Consider the following 24,677-nt stretch of genomic DNA (forward strand, 5'->3'; position numbering starts at 1 on the left):
AAAATGTCACATGGTGTGCTTGAGTGTGATACTGTTATGTTACAGAATTATATGCTTATATTTTGTAATTAAAGATTCTGTAATAAAAAGGGGCCTTATTTGTGCCAGACCCTGCATATCTGATAGTCTTCAGGATAAACACAAAAATATTACAGCTGAACTTTTTGATACAAGGTCTACAGTATGACTTTTAAATTTTTCTTTCTGTTGCTTGTCCATATTCTTCATTATTTTGTATATTAAGACATGATTTTTTAAATCCTTTTTTTAAATGGGAAAGAATCATTACACAAACCAAGCCTCACTGCCATGGATGAGCCTTCTCCTCCTAGCAGCTCTGTATTTGTGGAATGAATCCATATTCTGTGATCTTAGCCTCAAAGCCACCTTCCAACCTGCCAGCAATACCAGCAGGCTCTATGGGACAGACAGATGGACCTGCTATCAAGTGCACATTAGATGCCTGACCCTGAGTCTGGAGCAGTGAGCACAGGAAATAAAAGAGGGTCCCTGCTTTCAAGGGAGCCAGAAAGACCTCCAGTGACACCTCAGGGGGCAGGCCCTTGAAAGAAAGGACAAGATAGGCTAGAATGGGAGAAGACAGCCTGGCATAGTGGGAGCAATCCTTGGAAAATAAGAGGAATGAAAGCAACGGGGGAACTCAGCAGTCCTGCAGCCTTATTTAGGAGGTGGCTGGGACAGCACCTCTTCCTCTTGGGTGGAGCCACTGCAGGAGCTCTGTGCCCTGTGCTGGGTGGGCCGCAGGGCCAAGCAATGTCTCCAAGCCCAGCACCCTAATTGATTCTGCCTGTGCTACAAATGCAACTGACTCGCCAATTAAGGCAGACCTCATTGAAGCTTGCCCACATCTCTGGTTATTTCTTCTTTCCACACGTTTGTTGATAGTGACACCGAACAGAGGGGGACCACCCACAAAACCTTCAACTTCAGACAGCGAGAATGTCTAAACAACAGCAGACACTGCTCTGCTTCAACTCCAGTTTGAAATCCCAGGTTATGGGACTGGGTTTTTTTAAAGGGTCCCATCCAGGTCCATCTGGAGGTGAGTAAAGAAGAGGTGCATCCTCTAGTGGTCAGATAAACCTTCACATCATAAGTGAAGTGGAAACCAGTTTAATACTAGTTAAAAAATACTAGTAATAAAAACAGAATCCTAAAACTCAGCCTACCTACCTGAAATTTCTACAATAATTCAGGGCTCTTTTCTTCTTATTACTTAAATACTCTTCTGAAGGTGTCTTATAAACAGGTAGAAAAAAGGAAATATTTATTCTCAGAGCTAATATACTTGAGACCAATGCCAGGGTTGGCATCACACAAGAGCCTATGTTTAGAAGTGCCCAACATTTGGCCTAATGCTCTTCTGTTGCCATATTGAAATTGCTTATTTTTGAACCAAGGGCCCTGAATTTTCATTTTGCACTAGGCCCTGAAAATCTGCAGCCAGTCCTGATGGATGCTACAACTTGGAACCTGGAATTGTATTAGAACACTGTCTCCACTCACTGACTTCTTTTCGTCTCTACATAAATGTCTACCCATGTTCATCAATGCCTGGTTTTATTTCCAAGTGTCCTGAAAGGCTAAAATAAGAACACAATTTTTTTTCCTTAACTAGGAACTTCACATAGAGATTTTCACAACTATTAGTCTTATGTGCTAGCTATTAAAATTAACTGATGTCAAACATTAGGGGGAAAAATGAAATGATTTAGAAGGCAACTCATAATAGTGAAAACACTTAATATTTTAATTCCAAAAATAAGTCACACCTTTAAATTAGGCTTCCAAGACTTGGACTGGCAGCAGTAATGAGATCAGAAGGTTCATGCTCATGAAGCCTCTACATTCGCACAAGTGCAAGCAGAATGGCTAGTTTCTGTAGGTGACTGCAGCATAAGATTCAGGGTTATACCAGACCACACTGGTGTCTAATAGTGTGTTTGCAGGCCAACTGCAACAGAATTCCCTGGTATGTTGTTAAACACCATCCTGGGCTCCAGGCTCAGAGGTTTTGATTCAGTATATTTTGGGTGGGCTCAGGAATCTCTACTTTTTTTTTATGTTAGTCATGGGATTCTTAGGCCCAGCTGCTCAGTTTTGGTCATCTACCACCTCAATGACCAGAATGGGAATTTAGGGGGGGGGGAATATATATATATATATATATATATATATATATATCCTTACCCAATGATATGTTTATTGACTTTAGAGAGAGAAGGGAGGGGGAGAGAGACAGAGAAACATTGATTGGTTGCCTCCCTTGCATGCCCTGACAAGGGATTGAACCTGCAACCTAGGTATGGGCCCTGACCAAGAATCAAACCCCCAACCTTTTGGTGAACAGGACAGTGCTCCAACTAACTGAGCCACCTGGCCAGGGCTAGAGAATATTTAAGTGAAATATTAAGCCTTTTTTAATTAAGCTTTTAGTGAAATGTGTCCATTCTCATCCAGCAGGATGTGCCCATGATGAAGATATGGTGAGAGTGTGGCCTTGGCTAGCTACTCTGGATCACACAATTCTGAGTGCAAGACATTGGGCACATGATCTGGGCATCACCAAAATAATAATAATTTTAAAAAACATTCAATATCAGTGAAAATGAATCAGAAATCAAGAAACCTACAGGCAAGGAGATCAAGTACAGCATCCCATCCTGGGAGTATGAGGACAGGGAGTGCTCCAGGCAGTGGGTCCAGGCTACATGGGGTGAACTGTTCCTTCTAAGACCCGCAGCTTCCACACATAGCTCATTAGATGTGCACACTATGAAGCCATGGTGAAGGAGGCTCATACAGCTGGTGAGAAAGGGAAGCCAAAAAGCAATTACAGCAGGAGACACCATTTATGAGCAGCTCCCTTGGTGCCTCAAACATATTGTATTATCTGCAGTTTCCAAAAGCCATCCTTGAGGAAAAGCCAAGCATGCAGCCTCTGACCCCCCAGTGGAATGATCATGAGAAATCAGCTCCAACCACGGCACATGATTTGTGCTGGATGCTTCCCTTGAAGACCCAGCTAGCTGTTAAATGAGGTCAATCCAACTCAATCCAGCAAGAGGTTGCTACAAATATCCAAGAAAGTTGCTAGTCTTATGGAAAATCCTTTAAGTACTACCAATATAAGAACATCTTCTCTCTAAAGATAAGAAAGAGGCAGCGACACAGTGAAAATGCCTCTGCTTTGTACAAGAAAAGTATTTAATGAAAAAGAGACTGCTCCCGAATTAGCAACAGGACCCAAACAATGAGTGAGGGGAGCTCAGAGGGCTTCGGCTGGAGGGAACAAGGCTATAGGAAGTGTTTCCATTATTTTTCAGGTCTTCTACCCAAGCGTGCCATTTTATCTCATCCCCCAGGTCGGTGACAGGCTGCATCACACACTGCTTGAGGATGTAGACAGAAAGAGCCCCTTCTGGGAAATGCCTTCAGCTCCAACCCCTGATCCTAAAGTGTTTCAGATAACTAAATGACTATAAACTCTGGAACTGTGCACAGCCTATGCCAGCTGGCTTACACCGCTGGGGCTGTGGGCAGGCAGAGCAGACCAGAGCATCCTCTTCAGGCTCACTGATTGCAGCTGAGGCAGAGACCTCGGCAGCTGTTTCTCCTCTCCTGGCTCTACTCCTGGAGCCAGTGGCCTAGTTAATGCTGGGATGACCTGGCATCCACACTCACACCTAAGAAATAGTGTGGCATTAAAACCTTCAATAATTTCTCATAGTTCATTTTGACCAGGTTTGGCAAAAGCAACAGGTTTAATCCCTCAGAAATGATTAAAGACAGAGGGCGGAGCCCAGGGCTGCTTTCCCACACTGAAGGGGTAATCAGCATAGGAAAGCCCATTGTTCTGGCTACCAGGTTTGGTATATATATACATACATAATTATCATTAATTAGTTACCTTTCTTGTAGGCTCCTGCATAGTTAACTAATACAATTAATAGTAATACTAATTAAATCCTTAATACATACAACCCTTTGGAGCACATGGACTAATGGGTTACACCTGAGATCGCCCCCAATGACCAGGGACTGGCCACAGCAACACGTAAGAGAAATGCTGAACTATCAGGCTGCATTCACATAAAAATTGCTAACACTTGACCAATTTTTGATCAATAAAAAGCCACTTAATACAATTCCTTCTAATAGCTTTTTATTCTGAGCAAGGCGTCCTGGATTCATTTCATCCAATATAAAATATGAGATCACAGGGCATGATTTCCTCTCCCACAGAGTGAGTGATGACCACATGAAAGGAGAGAGAAGATGAGGCTTTGGAAAATAGGGAGTCATCCCCAGTGTAAGGAAGGTGTGATGGTGTCCCTACCATCCTGGTCACATTTGCAGTGGTCTCAGCCTGCTGTAAACAGAGGAGCCAGGGAGACTGTACCTGCAGGCCACTCAATTGAGTGGGATTTTAAAATACACTGTGGGACCTCTCACCCATTGTGTTTTCTCTTATATCTTCCTATCTGTAGCACCTGCCATAAAAATAACATGGATTTTAACGTAAGACAGGAGTTTCTCAGGCATTAGATACTGACCAAAACCCTGGAGCCTCACGACTATAGTCTTATTCAGTATTATTCTCACAAGTCTCTGGAGTGGTCTATGGGGATGGGTGGGGCTAGATGCTCATGGCCATTTAGTCACATTTTACCCAGAGATTACTGATGGCCAAGGACATAAGTGTGCATCTAACTGCTGACCTATTTCTGTGCTGCATTCTAAGATAAAACTCCCATCATCATTATCTAAGTATGTGTGAAACCATGGGCAGCACATTCTAGCTGCGTGGTTTGGTGTTTCCATTAACAGTGGCAAAGGTGGTAATGTCTACACACGAGAACTGGATGCAGAAGGGCTCGTCTCTGGGAGATGCCCTAGGAAGTGGCTTGTTCTGAAAACAGCAGTTTATCCTTTATATATTCTATCTTTGTACATGTTAGCCATTTGGGACAGAAACGCTTCTTAAGAAGGCATTAATAATCACTATTTCTTAAGTAAATAATTAACCACTCACATCTATTTAGATGCTGGGCACTGTGTAAAATGCTCTAAAGCTGTTCTCCCAGTAAATCCTCCCCAACCCTGTGTGACAGAATAGGAAGGAAGGGTGCCATTGGTCCTCAGTCTCTGGGTGGAAAAAGAGAGGGTAGCTTGCAGGCGTGAGGTGACACACACTGTCCCACACACTGTGGCCGGGACACACAGTGACATTAGCCTAGCTATTAACAATTAGGCATTCCACCTCTAAAATTACTCATCTTTTCTCTCAAAATAGAGACTACTGATCAGAATGTAAATTCACCCCAATGACTTAAATTGTCATGCTGAACAGTAATGCTAATGGATATATGAGTATGTATGTTGCTATAACTTTTATCAAAATCCTAGACATCCCAAGCTGTTGCCTAAGGACTCATGGCTGTTTGATCTTAATGGTGTTTGGTCTCCCCTCACCTCCAAACATCAGGCTATCAGCTCCCATGTTTCAGTTGTCAATTTGCGTACCTCTAGCTTTTTCTTTTACTCTGAAGATCTGAGACTCCATGTTAAACTAGAGCAATATGAGAAAACCAATATTCCTTGCTCCATTCACTCACCCATTTAGTCAGTATGATATGAGCATGTGTGATGTGTAAGGGCTCTTTCTAGGAGCTGCAACTGAAATCAACTGCAGAATATTTGTGTCTACAGAGGGGACTTTCAGATTGTGGTGAAGGTGGGTGAAAGACAAACGAGTGAACAAGTAAATTAAAAGAAAGAAATATCTGTCACCAGGGCTCATAGGAGTCATAGCAGGGTGACATGGAGGAGAGGGTCAGGGAAGGTGAGCTTTGGTGAGATCTAACAAAGAAAGGAGTATTTCTCCTTCTTTACAGCACACAAGTTGGTGCAGAGGCCCTCAGGATGTGGGGATGGGCATGGAGAGTGGGGTAGCAAAGACACTGATAGGAAGCCCTGCATGTCCAGAGTGGGAGGAGAGCACAGACTGACTGCAGAGCGCAGACTGGCCAGCAGTGTGCTGTCCCCCAAGGCCTTGCACTCACTGCAAAGGAGGTGGAACAGGAAACCTTGGGAGGGTTTTGATCAGGAGACTGACGTGATCTAATGTGCTCTTTCCTTCCTTCTTTCAGTGTTCTTTATGGATAGCCTGGCTCTAACCCAGAGGCAGTAGAAATGGCAATGAATACGGCATCATCAAGAACAGAAGAATTTTGATATGGCTGGCTCAGGAAAAAAGAGAAAAGGAAGGAGGCAGGGAGAGAAAGCCAATGGAGAGGAGGGATGGGGGGAAATGTCATAACACCAAGAGATGAGAATGGATAGACACATAGGAGGCATATCATGGAAGACTTGATACTGAAGGGCCTACATATTCAATCTTCCAAGGCAGGGGACACTTTTGAGAGTGAATGGCAGCACCCTTACAAATTAGATCTTGACAACTGGCATATATGGGGACTTCCTTACTGGGCATACAGGGAAGTATACCTCTTGATTCATTAATAGGGAATTTGCCCTTTTCCTAAGAGCACGGGGAGGTGATGGAGGCATGCAAGCAGGGAAAGCAGAGAGCAGCTCTGAAGTTGACCAGACCCCTTGGCTTCCAGTGCAGAAGCAAATGCATTGTGGATCAGAAGTGCAGGCAAGAAGCTCTGCAGGGAGATCTGCAGGGAGCTCTGCAGGGAGGCCACTGTGGAGATGCAGGGGGAGATGATGATAGGAACTGGGAACTGCAGAGGGGCAGCTGGGGCAGAGATGTGGGAGAGGCTGGAAACTACTGAGGAGGAAGAATTGGTGTGAATTGGACGCTGAGGAGGGGACTTGTAGGTCTCTGTTTGTTCTGGGCATCTGGGTAAATGGCGGAACCGTACCTGGGATGGAGAGTGCTGAAAGAGAAAGATGTCTCTTAGGGAGTTCTTCTTCCCCACACCCCACAATTATTTTTTCCTTCATCGCTGGCTAATAACCAACTTGCTTAAAATTATGTACCAAGTAAGAATAAACAGTCTCTAAGTGAGAGTTCAAGGGGCCCTGTATAGTGTAGATAGCTTCGCTCTCCCACTGTAGCCTATGTAGTGAATGGAACTGTGATTTCTGGGTACATGAGGTGTGAATATTTATGATAAGGTCATTGAGTGTAACTGGGAACATAACTACATCCTGGGATCTCAGATTTGATCAGCTTTTCATCAGTGCTACCCCAGAGCTCCAGGGAACTTGACACATCATGGCCAGGTAGCACCTGAGAAGAAGCCTAGGAAAGAGTACCATCTGTGTGTTTGATGAGATGCTAAGGTGGGCAAGGCATGGATGCTAGTGGGACCCAAACAGCTGTCACCGGGCAAATCAAGGCATGGTCATTAAAAGCATGGGAGTTATAGGGCATACAAAAGGCCATCTCTATAGTGTTTCCTGGCTGGGAACTGGGGGAAATGTCAGGGGAACAACCACCAGGTCACTACCAAGCAATAATAGAAAGCAGTTTGCTTGAGTATCACCTCCTTAGCTGAGTAGTAGAACCAAGAAGAAGATGTGCACACACATGGAGAGAGAGGGGTGGGGTGAGCTTACAGCAGACCTGCCATGTGCAGCCACAGAGAAGTCCAAGATAAAGAACTCCACGTAGTCCCATTTGGGTAGGGATAGATAATGAATAGACTTTTGGATTATAGGTCACTGTATACTTCATACAAACAAGTGGTTCAGCCCTTTCTACCAAGGTGGGCATCCCAGCTCCATAAGAATAACTATTACATAGATGCTCCCAGAACATCACATTCAATTTAAATTATCACATTTAAAAGCTAAATCTGAATTAGACTTTTCTTCACATGGCAAGACTTCAGAAGAATAAAGTACTGTTGAACCATGTCAGAAAGGTAAGCCTACCTGCTTAGGTAATGAGGAGAGTAGAAGGACAGTAACTGGAACATGAGATGAGTATCAGTGATATGATTCTGCTTACCGAATGTACGCACCTACATGAGTCATTTGAACTCTCTCTGCATCTCCATCTATTATTCCCCTGCTCAATCAGCTGACCATATACATGTAGGCCCAGGACTCCCCATGCATATAATGAGTAATATGGTTATAATCATGAGAATAAAATTAGAGTTGCTTTTAAATTACAATCACTTGTTATTTTTAAATAATTCAGTACTGTATTGTTGATGTTATTGTTTCTTATATCTACCTCTATTTACAATATATATCCATGTTCATGTTAAATGTAAATGAAATGAGAAATCAGAAATAAGGTAACCGGCAAATCTATCCAAGGTTGAAAGTCAGCCCAAGGTAGAGATCCAGCCTCATTTACCAAAAGAGTTAAAATGAGAAGAGTGAAGGAATATTAGCCAATCTACTCTAGCTCTCAACCATCGATTTCCAGGGCCTTTCAGAAAGATTTTAACCTCAGTGTAATATTTTAATAACAGACTTCTAGTCTGGTCCACAGTCTACACTAGGGATCAGCACCATATGGGCCTGCACCAATTTTGTACATACATTTTCATTGCCACAGAGCCACACCCACTTGTGTCTGCATTGTCTATAGCTGGCTTCATGCCACAAGGGCAAAGTTGAGTAGTTAAAGCAGAGACCCATGGCCCACAAAGCCTAAAATATTCACTATCGGGTCCTAGACCCCTGGCCTAGACTCATACAAGGGATTCAAAATTAACATGCTATACTAAAGTGAAGATTAACAATTTTTTTACTATATTAATGATTTTAACCCAAATTATACATTGGTAAAAATTCACTAATCTATAGTTTTCCAGTAGTGGCTTGACTGTTTTCAAGCAAGTAAATTTTATCAAATTAATATAAATATGTAATAAAATATAAAGGAGAGCATACTTGAGCATAGTTTCTGGGGCATATCACCCATGGAAAGAGTCTCTAGGTCATCATTTTGGGGACTTCATCTCTACAAATCTACTACACAAGGAATTAGGAGACATTTGCTTTATGAATCATTTGAATCACTATCGAGTAGCAGTATTCTAATTCATGTAAGCCAACAGGACAATATACATTTAAAATGTGGCTATATCTCTTTCCCTCAATAACCAGAAATCAGGAAAAAAACCTATCTGGAAATTACCAGAAGGGACATCCTCACATCATAGGAAAACAACTGGGTTAGTGCTTATAGACCTGCACTAATTGCTTAAAAAAACACATTGTATTAATTTTAAGAATAGTAAACTGATATTAAAAATTCTGTATTCTGACTGCAAAAGTACTTCGGGCTAGGTGTAAAGACATCTGCTATTCAACAGGTATAAAGTTTCAGCTGTGAGTGATGAATAAGTTCTAGAGATCTGCTGTACAACACTGTGCCTATGGTTACCAGCACTGTATCAGACACTCAACAATTTCTTAAATGCTGTCTCATGTAAAATGTTTTTAGTACAATTTTTTTAAAAAGAGAAATTTAACAAATGTACCTCATAAACCCCTCACTTACCTACCTTCCTTCCTCCCCTCCCTCACTTCCCCTCCCTCTTCCCTTCTCTTGATTTCTTTCCTTTTTTACTTCTATCTTTAAGCAATATAGAAACCACAAAGCATACTGTTATTTTTCTTTTTTTGAACCTAACTACACACCACTGTTATTCTTTTATGGAATATACATAAACATACCTTCTTTCCATTCAGAGCTTCATTGTATTAATTTATATTGGATCTAGAAGAATTTGTTTACATTAAGTTGTTCCCAATTTTTTCCTAAGTTACTTGTAATGTACTCATGACATTTAAAAGCAATTCTAACTACCTCTTACTAGGTTTGAATCGAATAAAAGTGGGTTAGTGCTTTTCTCTGCAAACTGTCTCCCTTGGTGTTTGGGCAGTCTACATTCACTGATGTGCAGAAGGGCTACTTTCTGCCTATAGTTCACAACATGGCCCTCACTCCTACATCACTGGCAAACTGTATATTGAAGGCCCACAAAGCCCTGAGAAATGAGAAATTTTAGAATCCAAAGGTGTCTCTTTTAACAAAGCTCAAGCTGGAAGAAACAGTCCTGGGGGAAATCAGGACTGTGATTGTGCTTTTGTTAATTCATGGACATAAAGTCATCTCAATGGGAAAGTTCAAAACTGTGAGGAAGATGAGAGTTGCATGGGTTTCTAAGATCCATTCATTTTGCAACAAATATTTGCCAGTGAATCTTAAACAGAGCTGTGACATTCAGTGGATTTCAGAACATCTTCATTATAAAACCAAAGAAAGAGCATAACACTCTCCTTCCTTCCTCGTCCCAGAAAGACCACAGGAGGTTCATTTTAAGGTCTGATGAATGGTTCAGAAGGTCTGAAGTAGATTACAATGAGAGTTTACTGGTTTGAATTCTATATTTGAGCTCCAGGCTCACCCAATTTGTCATGGTTTCTTTTTCCTTAAAGAAAAAAAAATGTGAGTTATTTGGTACATAAAGCAGCAAAACAAAATTCTCTCCAGACAGTAAACAATACTTTTCAAAGCCAAAAACAAAAACTTAAAACCTTAAGCTCCCTTGCTCTGGGATGATGTGTCATGGCTATTTTAAGCAAAATCACAGGAAATCTATGAACAAGGACAATTTAGTTTGACAAAGTCCAGCATTTTAACCCTAACCTTTTCCTATATTTCAAGACACATTGAGATTCTCTCATTCCTTTTTCAAATCTTTAAAAATAAATTTTATTAAGTACCTTTTAATTAAAATGATCTAGTTCTGATTTTTTAGGCAGTCACCTGAATATTGTGAAACCAGAGTTAGCTGCCATCAGACTAAAGGTACATAATATAATAATCCCAGATGTCACCTTGTAAAAGCCCTGTCATGCCCTTTCATAAATTGGAAGTAACATTATTGTGGCCGCCAGGGAGCTAGTCATAAGATGAAAAAGTATAGGTAGGAAAGACTCTCACTTATTTGGCCATTATAATAACTTGTCAGGATACACTTGGATATTTTCAGTGAAGAATGAACGCCCTGAAGGATTTGGCACATTGAACTCCGAGCATGGAAGGCTAGCATCAATGTGCACAGTCCATTTCTACACAGGTTTATACAGAAGGTCGTAATTCCCTGTCCCCATTTCACAAAGAACATGAGAAAACGGCTGCCAAGCTGCCATTCAGGGGATTTGGCATGAAGTAGACAGATTAGTGAGAATTGCCAACCCTGGAATCAGATCATTTCACACACAACCTAATTCCTAATTCAGATTGTCATGATTATATGAGAATAATGAGTGAATTTCATGCTTTTGTTTTTAAGCAAAAAAAAATTTTTTTCAGACAGAGTCCTCTCCCAGCTGGCTCATCTCTTCATTGATTCATTCTACTGAGCATCTTCCTTCTAGGTAGTGGCCTGGATGCCCAATTCTTTTCTTGTGGAAAACCAAGTAGGTCTGTTCAACACAGGTCTGCCTGCTAGCCACAGTTGCAGATACCTGGACTAGGCTGCTGGCTGGGCTGCTTCACCTTCCAGAGATGCAATTATGGATCCAGATGGGCACCTGACCTGGCAGAATGAACTGAAGTCCACAGAAGACACATGGAAGAGTTGGCTGGTGTGAGGCTGGATGATTCCTAACTTTACATTTAAGGCTTTGGGTTCAGTCTTTTCCACCGTAGGACTTTGTAGTTAGGTAGGCTGCTGTAGACTCCCATTTTGCTTTTATGAATTTGCTAGTCTCTGTCCCATGCCATTGAATACTGAGTGTATATGGCCTAACATCAACTTGATGATAAAAATGGAAATGGTTCAAATTAGCCAAAGAAGTTCACCTTTGTTTGAAAATATCCCACAACTGCAATGAAAAATAAAAGGTTTCTCTTCTGAGGTTTTCTCCAAATAAAATGAGTTGTACGTGAGAACACAACGTCAATCTGTATCTTATACATATAACTAAAGCAACCTAATGCACATTGTTCAAAAAAATTGGGTAAAGCCCCCAAGTAAGAGTCCCTCATATACTTTAGATTATTTTTAATTAAACTTTTTATTTTGAGGTAATGACTATAGACTGCATGTGGCTGTCAGAAACAACACAGAAAGATGTGATAGGCCCTTTAACCAGTATTCCCTAAAAACACTTGGAGAAGCTACAGTACCGTACCACAGCCAGGCACTGATGCTGATTCAGCTGAGACACAGAACAGTCTCATCACCACAGGATCCCTCCTGCCACCCTTTTATGGGCACTGACCTCTCCCCGCTCTCATGTCTAACCCCTGGCAACCACTGATCTGTTCCACATTACTGTAATTTTGTCATTTCAAGAATGTTATATGTAGTATATATTATTTGGGGATTAATGTTTTTCACTCAGGATCACTCCCCAAAGATTTAAAGGTTCACCTAAGTAATTGGGTGTATCAATAGCTTTTTAAAAATTACATTTCATTATATATACAAGGTAGGGAAAAGTAGGTTAAATTATCAACTATCATTACCTAAGAGATAAATCATAAGTACACAAAGTAATAACAATAATAATAAGACATGTAAGGCACATAAATAATGCAATAATTAGTAAATAAATAATAATAATAAAGGGATAAACTCTGTGTTTTGCCTACTCACAAAATCAACTTTGCCCACCCCCCCCCCACCTGGCCATGTACATATATATCACAGTTTGTTTAACCATTTACCCACTAAAGAACATATGGGTTGTTCTCCAGTTTGAGGCTATTATGAATAAAGCTGCTATGAACATTTGTGTACAGGTGTTTGTGTTAGCATAAATTTTTCATTTCTCTGAGATAAATGCCCAAGAGTGCAAATGTTGGGTCATATCATAATTGCATGCTTAGTTTTATAAGAAACTACCATATGTTATACATTTTCTAGAGTGGCCATGTCATTTTACACCCCATCAGCAATGTATGGTATGAGTGAGCCAATTTCTCCATGTACTCACCAGCATTTAGTGTTTTTTATTCTTTTTACTTTTTTTATTTCAGTCATTCTAATAGGTGTGTAGTGATATTTCATTGTGGTTTTAATTTGTATTTCTCTAGTGGCTAATGATATCGAATATTTTTTCATGTACTTACTTGTTATCTACATGTTGTTTTCAGTAAAATGTCTCTTCATGGTTTTTTGCCCATTTTCTAATTGGATTATTTGTTTTTAGAGAGGTATGTACAAATCTCTATATACACATTCTTTATCAAATATGGGGTTTGCAAATATCTTCTCCCAAGCTATAACATATCTTCTGTAGTTTGAAGGAAGATATTTGCAAATCACATATCTTTTCATCCTTTTAAGAAGGGTCTTTTACATAGCATAATTTTTTTTTCTAATTTTGATGAGATACATTATGTCAAATTTTCCTTTCATGGATCATGCTTTTAGTGTCAAGCCTAGAACTCTTTTTTGTCTAGCTCTAGATTCTAAAGATCTTCTCCTATGTTCTTTTTCAGAGAGTGACATAGTTGTACATCTCACATCAAAGTCTTAGACCCATTTGAGTTATTTTTTAAGTTGTGAGGTATGAGCCAACTTTAAGGGTTTTCTCTCTGTGTATGTATGTGCTTATAGATATCCAATGTTTCTGGCACTATTTGTTGAAAAAAATATTCTTCATTCATTGAATTGTTTTTATACCTTTGTCAAAAATCAATTGGGCATATTTGTATAGATATATCTCTAAGTTCTTCTATTCCATTGATCTATATTCTACTCCTCCATCAATACCACACTGTCTTCACTATTAGGCCTTAACGTTGGGTAAATTGATTCATCCTATTTTATTCTTCTTTGTAAAGATTGTTTTATTACTCTAGGTCCTGGGCATTTCTATCTTAGAATACCTCATCTTTGTCTACAAAAGCCTTGCTGGGATTGATAGGAATTGCTTTAAATTTACAGATCAGTTTGAAGAGAATTAACATTTTACTATATTGAATCTTTCCATGCATGAACATGCTAAGTCCCTCCATTTATTTAGGTTTTTTAAAATATATTTCATCAGCATTTTGTGATTTACAGCATGCAACATTGGTACAAATTTTATTGTTAATTTCTTTGGAGCAATTGAAATGGAACTGTTTTTAAAACTTGTATTTCCATATGTTCATTTGATTGGTTTTGTGCATTTATCTTGTATGTGACTTTGCTGAACTCATTTATTAGATCTAAGAGTTTTGGGGAGTTTTGTGTTTTTGGTAGATTTATTGGGATTTTCTACAGATTCAGTCATGTCTTCTGAAAATAGGGATGGTTTACTTTCTTCCTTTCTGATCCATATGCTTTTTACTTCTTTTCCTCATTTTACTTAACTGGCTAGAACTTGCCACACTAGGTTAAATAAGAACAGTCAGTGTGGACATCCTTGCCTGTTTGATCTTAAGAGGAAAAGCTTTCAAACTTTTGCTTTTAAGTTTAACATTAGCTGTAGGATTTGGTAGGCTGTCATTAGCTGATGGATTTTGTAGGCCATCAACTTGGGGAAGATACCTCTGTTCATGTTTTGCTGAAAGATTTTTATTTTTTCATTGTGAATGTGAGTTGGCTTTTATTAAATGTTTTTATTGAATTAGCTGATGTGACCATGTATTTTTTCCTCTTTAGCCTGTTGACATGGTACATTACATGGATTGGTTGGACACTGATGTCAAACCAGCCTCACATACCTGGACTAAATCCTATTTGGTGATGGTATATAATTCTTTACATATATTGTTGGATTTGATAGGCTAAACTTTTATTGAGGATTCTTGCTATAAGTTCATGAGGAATGTTAGTCAGTAGCTTTCTTCTGTACTTTGGTTCCAACTACCAGCCATATAAAATAAGTTGGGATTTCCCTCCTCTTCTTTTTTTTTTGGAAAGGATGTATAAAATTGGTCTTAATTCATCTTTAATGCTTGGTAGAATTATCCAGTGAAACCATCTGAGACTCAAAAATATTTTTTTCTGTTTTGGAACTCTAAAGTATGAATTCAATTTCTTTAATATTTATTTATAGGACTAATAAGGCTATCTGTTTCATCTTGGATGTGTTTTCATAGTGTGTAATTTTTGAGTATTTGGCCTATTTCTTCTAAGTTCTCAAATTCATGAGTGTAAAGTTGTTTGTAATATCCTTGTATTATTTTTAATAACTGCAGTATCTGTAGTGATATTCCCTATTTCACTTCTAATATCGGTGATTTGTAACCTCTCTCCTTTTATTTTCATCAGTTGCTAGAGGTTTATCCATTTTATTGATTTTTTTTTTTGAAGAACCAGCTTTTGCTGTCATTTATTTTTCTCTGCTGTTAACCTGTTCCAATTTAGTTGATTTCTGCTTTTATTATTTTCTTCCTCCTGTTTGCTTTGGGTTTATTTTGCTTTCCTTTTTCTAGTCTATTGTTGTAGAATGTTAGATTATTAATTTCAGGCATTCTTCTTTTTAATGTAAACCTTTAGTGCTATAAATATCCCTCTAAAAATTGTAACAGCTTTGCCCCACATATTTTGATATGTTGTATTTTCATTTTCATTTAGTTTTATATTTTTACACTTTTTCCAACACTTCCTCTTTTACCCATGGATTATTTAAAAGTGTGCTTCATTTCTAAGTGTTTGAAGATTTTTCTGTCATCTTTCAGTTATTGATTTCTAGTTTCATTCCATTATTACCAGAAAAAATATTCAGTTTGATGTCAATTCTTTTATAGTTGTTGAGGTTTGTGTTATGCCCTGGGATATGTTTTATCTTGGTTAATGTTCCATGCATACTTGAAAAGAATATGCATGCTGCTGTTGTTGGGTAAAGTATTCTATAAAAGTTTTTCAGATCTTATTGGTTGATGATTTTGTTCAGTTTTTCTATATCCTTGCTGACTTTCAGTTTAGTAGTCTATCAATTAAAGATTGTAAAGTGAACAAGTCCCATTGTAACTGTAGGTTTTTCTATTTCTACTCCCAGCTATATTAATTTTTAAACATTTATTTTTCAATTACAGTTGACATGCAATATTATATTAGTTTAGGGTTTGTAGCATAGTGATTAGACATTTATATACTTACAAAGTGATAACCCCAATAAGTCTAGTACCCATCTGACACCGTACATAATTATTACAATATTATTGACTATATTCCCTACGCTGCACTTCACATCCCTGTGATTATGTTTATAATGGGAATTTGTACTTCTTAATCCCTTTCACCTTTTCCACACATCCCCCCAATCCTTCTCCCATCTCTTGAACACCAATTTGTTCTCTCTATAAATTTTCTATTTTGTTTGTTCATTTGTTTTGTTTTTCAGATTTCACATATAAATGAAATCATGTGGTATTTGCTTTATCTGTTTGACTTATATCATTTAGCATAATATCCTCTAGGCCTACCCATGTTGTCACAAATTGCAAGATTTCATTCTTTTTTATGTCTGAGTAGTATTCCATTTTATATATGTATTACATCTTCTTTATCCATTCATCTATCAATACACGCTTAGCCAATGATACATCCAATAAGGTGTTAATAAGAAACTCACACAACTCAACAACAGTAACAAAAAGCAATCTGGTTAAAAAGTGAGCAGAGGACCTGAATAGACATTTCTTCAAAGAGAATACACAGATAGCCAATAAACATATGAAAAGATGATAAATATCACTAATCACCAGCTCTTTTAATTTTTACTTCATGTGATTTGAAGCTCTGTAGTATACTCTAAACACATTTAAAATTATTATGTCTTCCTAGTGCATTAATCCTTTTATGATTCTGTATTTTCCCTCATTGTCTCTAATAATTTTCTTTGCTCTAAATGTGACTTTACCTGAAATTAATATAGCCACCCCTATTTTTAATGAATGTTTGCATTGTGTACCTTCTCCTATCCTTTTACTTTCAATATATCCATGTCCTAGTATTTCAAGTGAATTTCTTGATGTAGTACTTGGTTGGGTAATTTTTTAATCCACTCAGTCAATCTCTATCCTTTAATTGGTGTGTTTAGACCATTTACATTAAAGATAATTAGTCAAGTTAAGGCTTAAATCTGCCAATTTATGTCCTTTTCCTGTTCATTTCCTCTGTATCTTATCCCTGTTTCTCTCTTCTTAAATTCCTGTGAGTTACTTTTTAAGCATACCTCTTTTTTTATTGTTTTCTTTAGAGTTGCTCTAGTTATTATAAATATGTAACCTGTCACAGTCTACTGGTATCAGCACTTACCAATTCCACTGAAATGTAGAAATTACCTCTAATTAGGTCCCTTACCCTCCATACTTTTAAAATATAATTGTCTTTTTTTACAGGTTTTATTTATTTATTTTTAGAGAGAGGGAAAGGGAGGGAGATAGGAAGGGAGAGAAACATCAATGTGTGGTTGCCTCTCACGTGGCCCTCACTGGGATCCTGGCCCGCAATCCAGGCATGTGCCCTGACTGGGAATTGAACTGGCAAACCCTTGGTTAACAGCTCACTCTCAATCCACTGAGCTACACCAGCCAGGGCTAAAAATACAATTGTCTTAAGTATTCCTCGACAAATATTGGGCATCACATCAGGCAGTACTATATTTTTGGCTTCAACTGTCAAATGTGATTTAAGAATCTCTTGAGAATTAGGATAGTCTATTATACTTAATCCCATTTTTACCCATTCCAATATTCTGTCCTTTCTGAAGTTTCGATCCTTTACTGTTACTTCCCTTCTGTTTGGAGAACTTCTCTAGCCATTTTTTAAGGGTAGATTTGCTGGTAACAAATTCTCTTAGTTTTAATTCATCTGAAATATCTTCATTTTCCCTTCATTCTTGGAGGATATTTTCATTGACTCTAGAATCCTGGGTTTAAAAGTTCTTTTCCTTTACTTGAAGAATACTATGCCACTTTCTTGTGGTCTCCACGATTTCACATGAGAAATTTGCTGTCATTCAAATGAGTAATGTTTGTAACATGTGCTTTCTCTCGGTCTGCTATCAAGTTTTTCTTCCTTGTCTAATTGTATTTAATTATGACATGTCTTACCACTGATTTAGCTGGGTTTATCCTTTTGGAATTTGCTTAGCCTCTTGAATATATATGTTTATGCCTTTCATTACTTTGGGGAAGTTTCAGTCAATACATCTTTAAACATCTATCCAGTTCTACTCTCTCTCTCCTCTTCTGGGACTTTCATGATGTGACTGCTTGCTCCTTTGTTCTTGTCCCACATGACCCTGGAACTCGTTTTCATACCAGTCCATTTTCTCTCCATTGTTCAGGTTGAGGAATTTCTATTGATCTGTCCCAACATTCATTGATTTCACCTGTTGTCACCTCCACTCTACTGGTGAGCTGATCCAGTGACCTTTATATTTTGGTAACTATACTTTTCAGTTCTAGAATTTCCATTTGGCTCTTTTTTATAACTTCTATTTCTTTGCTGAGATTTTCTATTTTTCATTTGCTTCAAGGGAATTCCTAATTGCTTGTTGAATCAATTTGATAATTTCACATCTGATTCATGTCAATATTGGCTTGTGCTGATTGTCTTTTCTGACTCATGTTGTAATTTTCCTGGTTCTTGGATGACAAGGAATTTTTTTATCACATTCTGAGCATTTTGGATTATATATTATGAGACTCTGAGACCTATTCAATCATTTCTTTCAGCACTTGGTCTCTATGTTGAGGTGTAGCACAAGAGCCAAATGGGCGTCAGTGTGATGGAAGATCAGCTCTCTGTTCAGCCACACTGTGGAGGGTTGGTATACAGTTGTCCCATTGGTGTTTGGCTGGAGTAGGAAAGGAATTATCTCAAAGGTCTTCTTGGATAGAGCAACCTTCTCCTGGTCCTTTAGCTTTTTAAACTGTTTGTTTTATTTTTTTTTTATCTGTGTCTATTATTGGGTCAGGTGGGAAGTATCTGGATTGCTCTATTCTCGATATATGGCCATTAGTCAGGAAACCCAGGGAACTCACCTCCATGTCTTTAGATTATGTTAAATACAGGGATTTTTATTTTTTACGCAAAGAATCTAATTGAAATGTGGCTACTTCATATCAGCAGAATCTGAATTAATTTTTATACAACTCAAAGACAATTTTAAATGAATTCTTAGCCCACCTTCTCTAACAATTTTTTCATTCATAAGACTTTGTATCTCCAAATATCAAACTGGCCCTGTTCATTGGGAAGTTACCTAAAGGAGGGTCTTAATCATTTTAAGCATCTTTTCTATTTAATATTGTAAGCATCATCACTGGACACTGATTTGAGGCTTGGGAAATATTCCAGTGCTACTGTATTGGGAAAGGGGTGTAATCCAGACCCTGGCAATGGCCAAACAAAGGGTAACTCCCTAGGAAAATGTGCCTGTAGGTTTATGTCATTTTCTTACCTTAGCCTAGAAAATGACCATAAACATTCCCTAGATATACTTGTTCTTTGAACTACAATGTACCTGCTTCTTTCTCCTTATAAACAAATCTTGTTATGACATTTCTTCCCCTCAAATTGAAGCTTGGATGATAGATAACTCTGGTATAATTTTTTCCTTCTCACCTATGTTCCAGTTGTAATGAATTGTTCTCAATCCTCTGTCATTCACTCCCTCAGTGATACCCAAACCAGGAGCTTCTAACACCTGCATCTAAGACAGCACTGATACCACCCATTTGGTCCACGGGGTCCCCCCAGCACATGCACAGTTCCTCACACAGACCTACCTTGGCTATTGTCCCCAGCTACTTCATGGATGGCCCCAGAGCAGAAGCATTATATTATTGTACCCATGTGGCAGTTACAGCCAAACAATGTGAGTAATGGTAGCTATGAGCCCCTGGAGGTCTAACATTGGTCATGCTATACCTTCCACCTAAACTGTCACCTGGCTCTGTAGGAGTGGAATTGGTACTTGTGGTAGTTGTAACGACAAATTTAAAGATGGCCATATGTAAACAAGATTTATTTTTATGGAAATCATGCCTGGTCAGGGCACACACCCAGCTTGTGCGTTCGATCCCCAGTTGGGGCATATATGGGAAGGCAAATGATTGATGTTTCTCTCTCTCTTTCCCTTACCTTTTCCCTAAAATGCAATGAAAAAATGTCCTGGGGAGAGGATTTAAAAAAAAAAAGAAATCTATTTTGGGAATTTTCCCAGAATGCTCCAACTGGTAGGTAAACTTCTATCCCATTTCTTAAGATCATCCTTTAATATACCTTCTTTGTGTTCCATAATATTTATGGAGTGGGCAATGCCCATGCAGCATTAAGGATACAGCAGAGAGCAGACATCGTCTAATCCAGGAGACAAGTTACTCCAATATCTACCCCAATAATGATTTAATCAATTGTATTAAATGCAATAAAAATACAATAAGTGACCAATTTTCTTTAAAATCTCAAGTCATATTTTTTCAATGGTGTCAACACAGTGTCAAGTACGACAGAGTATGTGCTTAGAGAAAAAGAAAATCAATGCAATTGTTTCAGAATTAGTGAGCATTTGAATCAATGTAATCATTTTACTGCCATGATTTCACTTGTGCCTCTTCCTAAATGTTCCACATATGGGGGTTCTGAGGCCCTCAATGAAAGAGCAGCAGATTTGATGAGTTTCTAAGAGTCAAGACAGAATCACTATAGGTGATCATCGTGGGGGACACAGGGGTGTGCCATGACCCCGATGCACCCACAACACCCCACAGCAGGCCTCACCTCCTTGTTTGTCCGGTCAGCCTGCACCAATGTTCCATTCAGGCAAGGTTCCACGTAGTGAAGCTCCGCGTTATACTGCAAAGGGAAGAAACAGCCAAGAGGAAACATTTGAGCGTTAAAGGGTCCTACTTAATAACTTAAGGATAGATACACACACAGCAATAAAGGCGGCATGACCACAGACTCGGTTCATTCACAGAAGGTGACTTCTCTGTCGGTGCCCCGAGAGAACACCATGCCCATGTGTCAAATATACACTATATTCTTTTCTTGTTCGAAGAAGAAACCTCTAGAGCATGTGTTGGTGTCTGGCAGTGTTCAGGGTATACACAGTTAAATGACAGTCCCTCAGGGGCAGCTCCAAACACGAGGGCGCACTAGGCATGGCTGATAGCACACAGTTCACGTGGGATCTGCAGAGCATCCCAGACTTGTGCAAAAGGAGCTCCAGCTCCTGTCTTCATCTTCATGGAGCCAAAGGAATCATGTGTGGGTCACACGTGTGTGCAGACAGAACAGAGGAGAGGCCCTGATGTTCCCTGGTCACTCTGGGAGGCTACGCAGGTGTTGGTCACGACACTGCTCATGTACGGTAACACCACCTTCCACACAGGCCAATATCCAACTTCCAACCATTTTTAATCACAAAATACCCAGGATAAGACCATTTGTTTTTGTCCAAAGCTCCCAAAAGTGGAAATTTTAGTGTTATTCTCCTCATTTCTCTTATCAAGCACGATTCTCTACACCATTGCTAGGCTAATCCTTCCAAAATACAAATCTGATTGTGTCACCTCTTGTCAACCCCATTCAGAGCTCCTATTGCTCTTCAGGGCTTGGCAGGGCTCTGGACACTTGACCCCTGTTGACCTTTCTAACATCTTTACTCATTAGTCCTCCCCCATGCCCTTAGCACCGGCCATCCCTAAGTGCCTTCCTGTCCTCTGCCATGTCCTGTCTTTTCCTTTAGGCCTTCTACCACTGGGCCTTCTGTCTGGAGCCCCCACTCTGGCATCTCCTGGCTGACTCCTGTTCATCCTCTGGGTCAGCTCTTACCTGCTTGCTCTGGGGCAGGTGAGGTCCCTCTCCTGAAAACTCTCAAATTCTACTCACCTGGTACATAGATCCCTTACCACAAGGTGGGGCCCCATTGTTAGAATCCATGTCTGATTCCTCAGTGTATTCTCTGTGACAAGCGCAGGGCTGGGCCCACAATGGGTACCCAAGAACAATTTATTCAATGAAAGTGTCATGGCATTTCCATTTCTGAAGGCCCAGCTCAGAGTTCTTCAGAGAAGGAACAAGAACCATCTCTCATAGGCCCAGATTGCACACAAAGTCTGGCTAAGGAGTTTGGACTTCAAGTCTGTGGGCACGGAGGACCATGCTGGGCTGTGAACAGGTGGACAGGGGCTAAATGAAATAAAGAGATGAGCTTGGGACAACTGCTCTGGATGCACTACAGGGACAGACTCAAGAGGACAGACTTGTAGCTGCTGCATCAGTGACTGAGATGCATCAGGTTTCACATGCGGAGGTGCTTACAAGCAAGTAGGACAGGTGGTAATACTAATACCAGCAATGAACTGTTATTGAGCACTTACTTCATCTAGACACAGGCTAGACTTCATCCACAGGCTATTTCAGTCTCAGGTGGTAAGTACTTCCAATCATTTTCTCTTTACATATAGGGAGACTAAGGCAGAGCAAGGCTGATCAACTTGCTCAAAATCATACGTAAGAGGTGGAATCCAAATTCAACCCCAAGTAGTCTAACCTCACAGCCACTGACCTCAGGACAACAAAGCCCCCAATTCCTCCTCTCTGGTCCCCAAGCCTCTGTGTTTCTTATCAGTCTGACTTTCACTCCTTCTTTAATCTTTGGTCTTAGTCTAGCCATACAAGAGCATTTGAAAATTATAGTTCCATGTCTTAGAGCTTAGATCTCCTCTGATGAGGCATGGAGAAAGAATACTTTCATGCAATTCTGAAATTGCCGTTGATAAATGGGAATGCAACATTTTTGTGATCAAACGGAACATCATTTCAGGATCCAGGAAGCGACCGCACAGTCCAAGCTGAAGAAGAGCTTCTCCAAAGTTCTCAGCTCATATTGGACTGGCACTGAGAGTTGCTGGGGAAAAAGTAAAACGGGCATGCTCCCTTCCTCCACCTCCACTGTTGACTGACTCAGTTCAGTGTGACAATATATCTATTCCTAAATAAAACCTATTCAGTCTGAGCCAATCACAGCTATCCAATCCCCCTTTGCTGGATACATGTTTTCGTAGCCTGTCCTGCCATGAGGGGTGGTCAAGTGACTCATCCTCAACTAATGAAACTTAAAGGGGTAGGTTTCTTCGCAGTTTCAAATAATTTTTTCCCTTTCCGTTAAAGAAAAACTGTTCTGTATCTACTACTTTCTTTCACACTTGGGATGCTATTATGCAGTGCAAGTCATTTTGCAACCATGAGGGGACAAGATTAGAAGTGGAGAGCAAAGCTCAAGGAAGACAGAGCAGGAAGATGGAGCCAGCACCAGTCCTCGAGGATACTGCTGAACCACTACAGCTGCACCCTCCAGGCTTCTCCCATGAGATTATGAGATGCCTAAAGGCTACAGCAGCCTTCATTCCATTGTTTCATAACCTGCAGCCAAAAACTTTCCGACTCCATTTTCCAGGTAAGTTTAAAACTTCCATCTCGGTGCTGCCTAATGCACACTTCCAAAGTTGATTCTTGGGGTTGTACAGTCTAAGCTGGGAGTTGGGACACAAGTCCACATCCTTCCCTGCCATGTATTTACTACGTGGCCTTGGGAAAGTCACTAAACCTCTCTGATCACAGATTCTTATGCATAAGAACATGTTAATTCACTTTCTGTTTACCTTCTAGGTGTCCCTGTGAGGATCCAATGAGGCAACAGACCTGAAACTGCTTTGCTAATGGAAAGGCCTGTACATGTGGCGAGCTGCAGAGGGGACTTAAAAGTAAAGAAGACCAAGAAGTTGTTGCCCTCATCAGGGAGGAACATGTGCAGTAATCGAAACCATGCTCGTGTCACTGTGTGAGCTGTGGCCACAGTGGAGGAATCTGCTCTTCTGAACCCCCGCCAGCTTGTTAGTGGCATCATCCAAGCTTGCAGTTGACTAATTTCCCTTGACTGCATCAGGACAAAGCTATGCTGAGCAATCTGGTCTGTATCACCAAAGGGAGCTGGGCTCAGCTGTCTGTGTGAGGGAACAGTGCACAACAGACAGCTGTGCCAGGGAGGCCACCACGCCACTCCAGAGCTCCTCCCGTGGGGGACACCAAGGGCACCCTGCATGTGGAACTGCTACCAAGCTCCCAGCAGCTCTGTTTGGAAACCTTTCCCTTCTGCATTTTTCTGTATGTTCCCTAAATTTCTACACTGTGAAACAATAGTGTGGGATGGCCATTTCATTTTACAACTGAAGAGCTGGTCACCTCAGCCCTAAGACATAACAGCCTTATGAATGGTTCTCCTTCATCCTAACTTCAGCAATCAGATACCAATAGTCAAAGGCAGAAAAAGAAGCAATGCACAATTTCACCAGCAACATTGAGTTTGCTTCTACCATTTGCTTTTGCTCCTTCCCAATACCAGGACTGAACCCTAAAGAGGAACTCAACCAGCCCTCTTTCCACTCAAAAGTGGTCAGTTGTTCCTGAACTATCTGTGAAATGAGAAGGGTCTCTTAGCAGAATAGGAGAGGGCCCAGACAGCCCTGGAGATGGTCCAGCCAGTCCAGTAATCACAGGGTGAGGAGATGGACAAAGAATTTTCACCCCTTGAAGAACTCAGAAACGGCCATATAGACACAGGGCCACAGTCATTTCTGGTTTCCTTCTCCCCTTCTCTCGTCTGATTGGATCCCCTCCTCTGATTCATACAAGGGTAGGGCATTCAAGCTGGAGCAACTGGGGAAGACATTACCATTCTCATTT

At 40.0% G+C, this 24,677-nt stretch overlaps 1 protein-coding gene across 1 annotated transcript in view; it reads right to left on the reverse strand.

Annotated features, from left to right (window-relative positions):
• CACNA2D3 (calcium voltage-gated channel auxiliary subunit alpha2delta 3) overlaps positions 1–24,677 on the reverse strand; it is an 870,474-nt gene that overhangs the window by 441,624 nt on the left and 404,173 nt on the right. The window contains exon 9 of the mRNA XM_045192346.2: positions 20,709–20,783. Within this exon, the coding sequence (XP_045048281.1) occupies positions 20,709–20,783 (75 nt within the window). The remainder of the gene's footprint in view (positions 1–20,708; positions 20,784–24,677) is intronic.

Source organism: Desmodus rotundus, chromosome 8 (assembly GCF_022682495.2).
Source record: "Desmodus rotundus isolate HL8 chromosome 8, HLdesRot8A.1, whole genome shotgun sequence".
Classification (NCBI taxonomy): domain Eukaryota; kingdom Metazoa; phylum Chordata; class Mammalia; order Chiroptera; family Phyllostomidae; genus Desmodus; species Desmodus rotundus.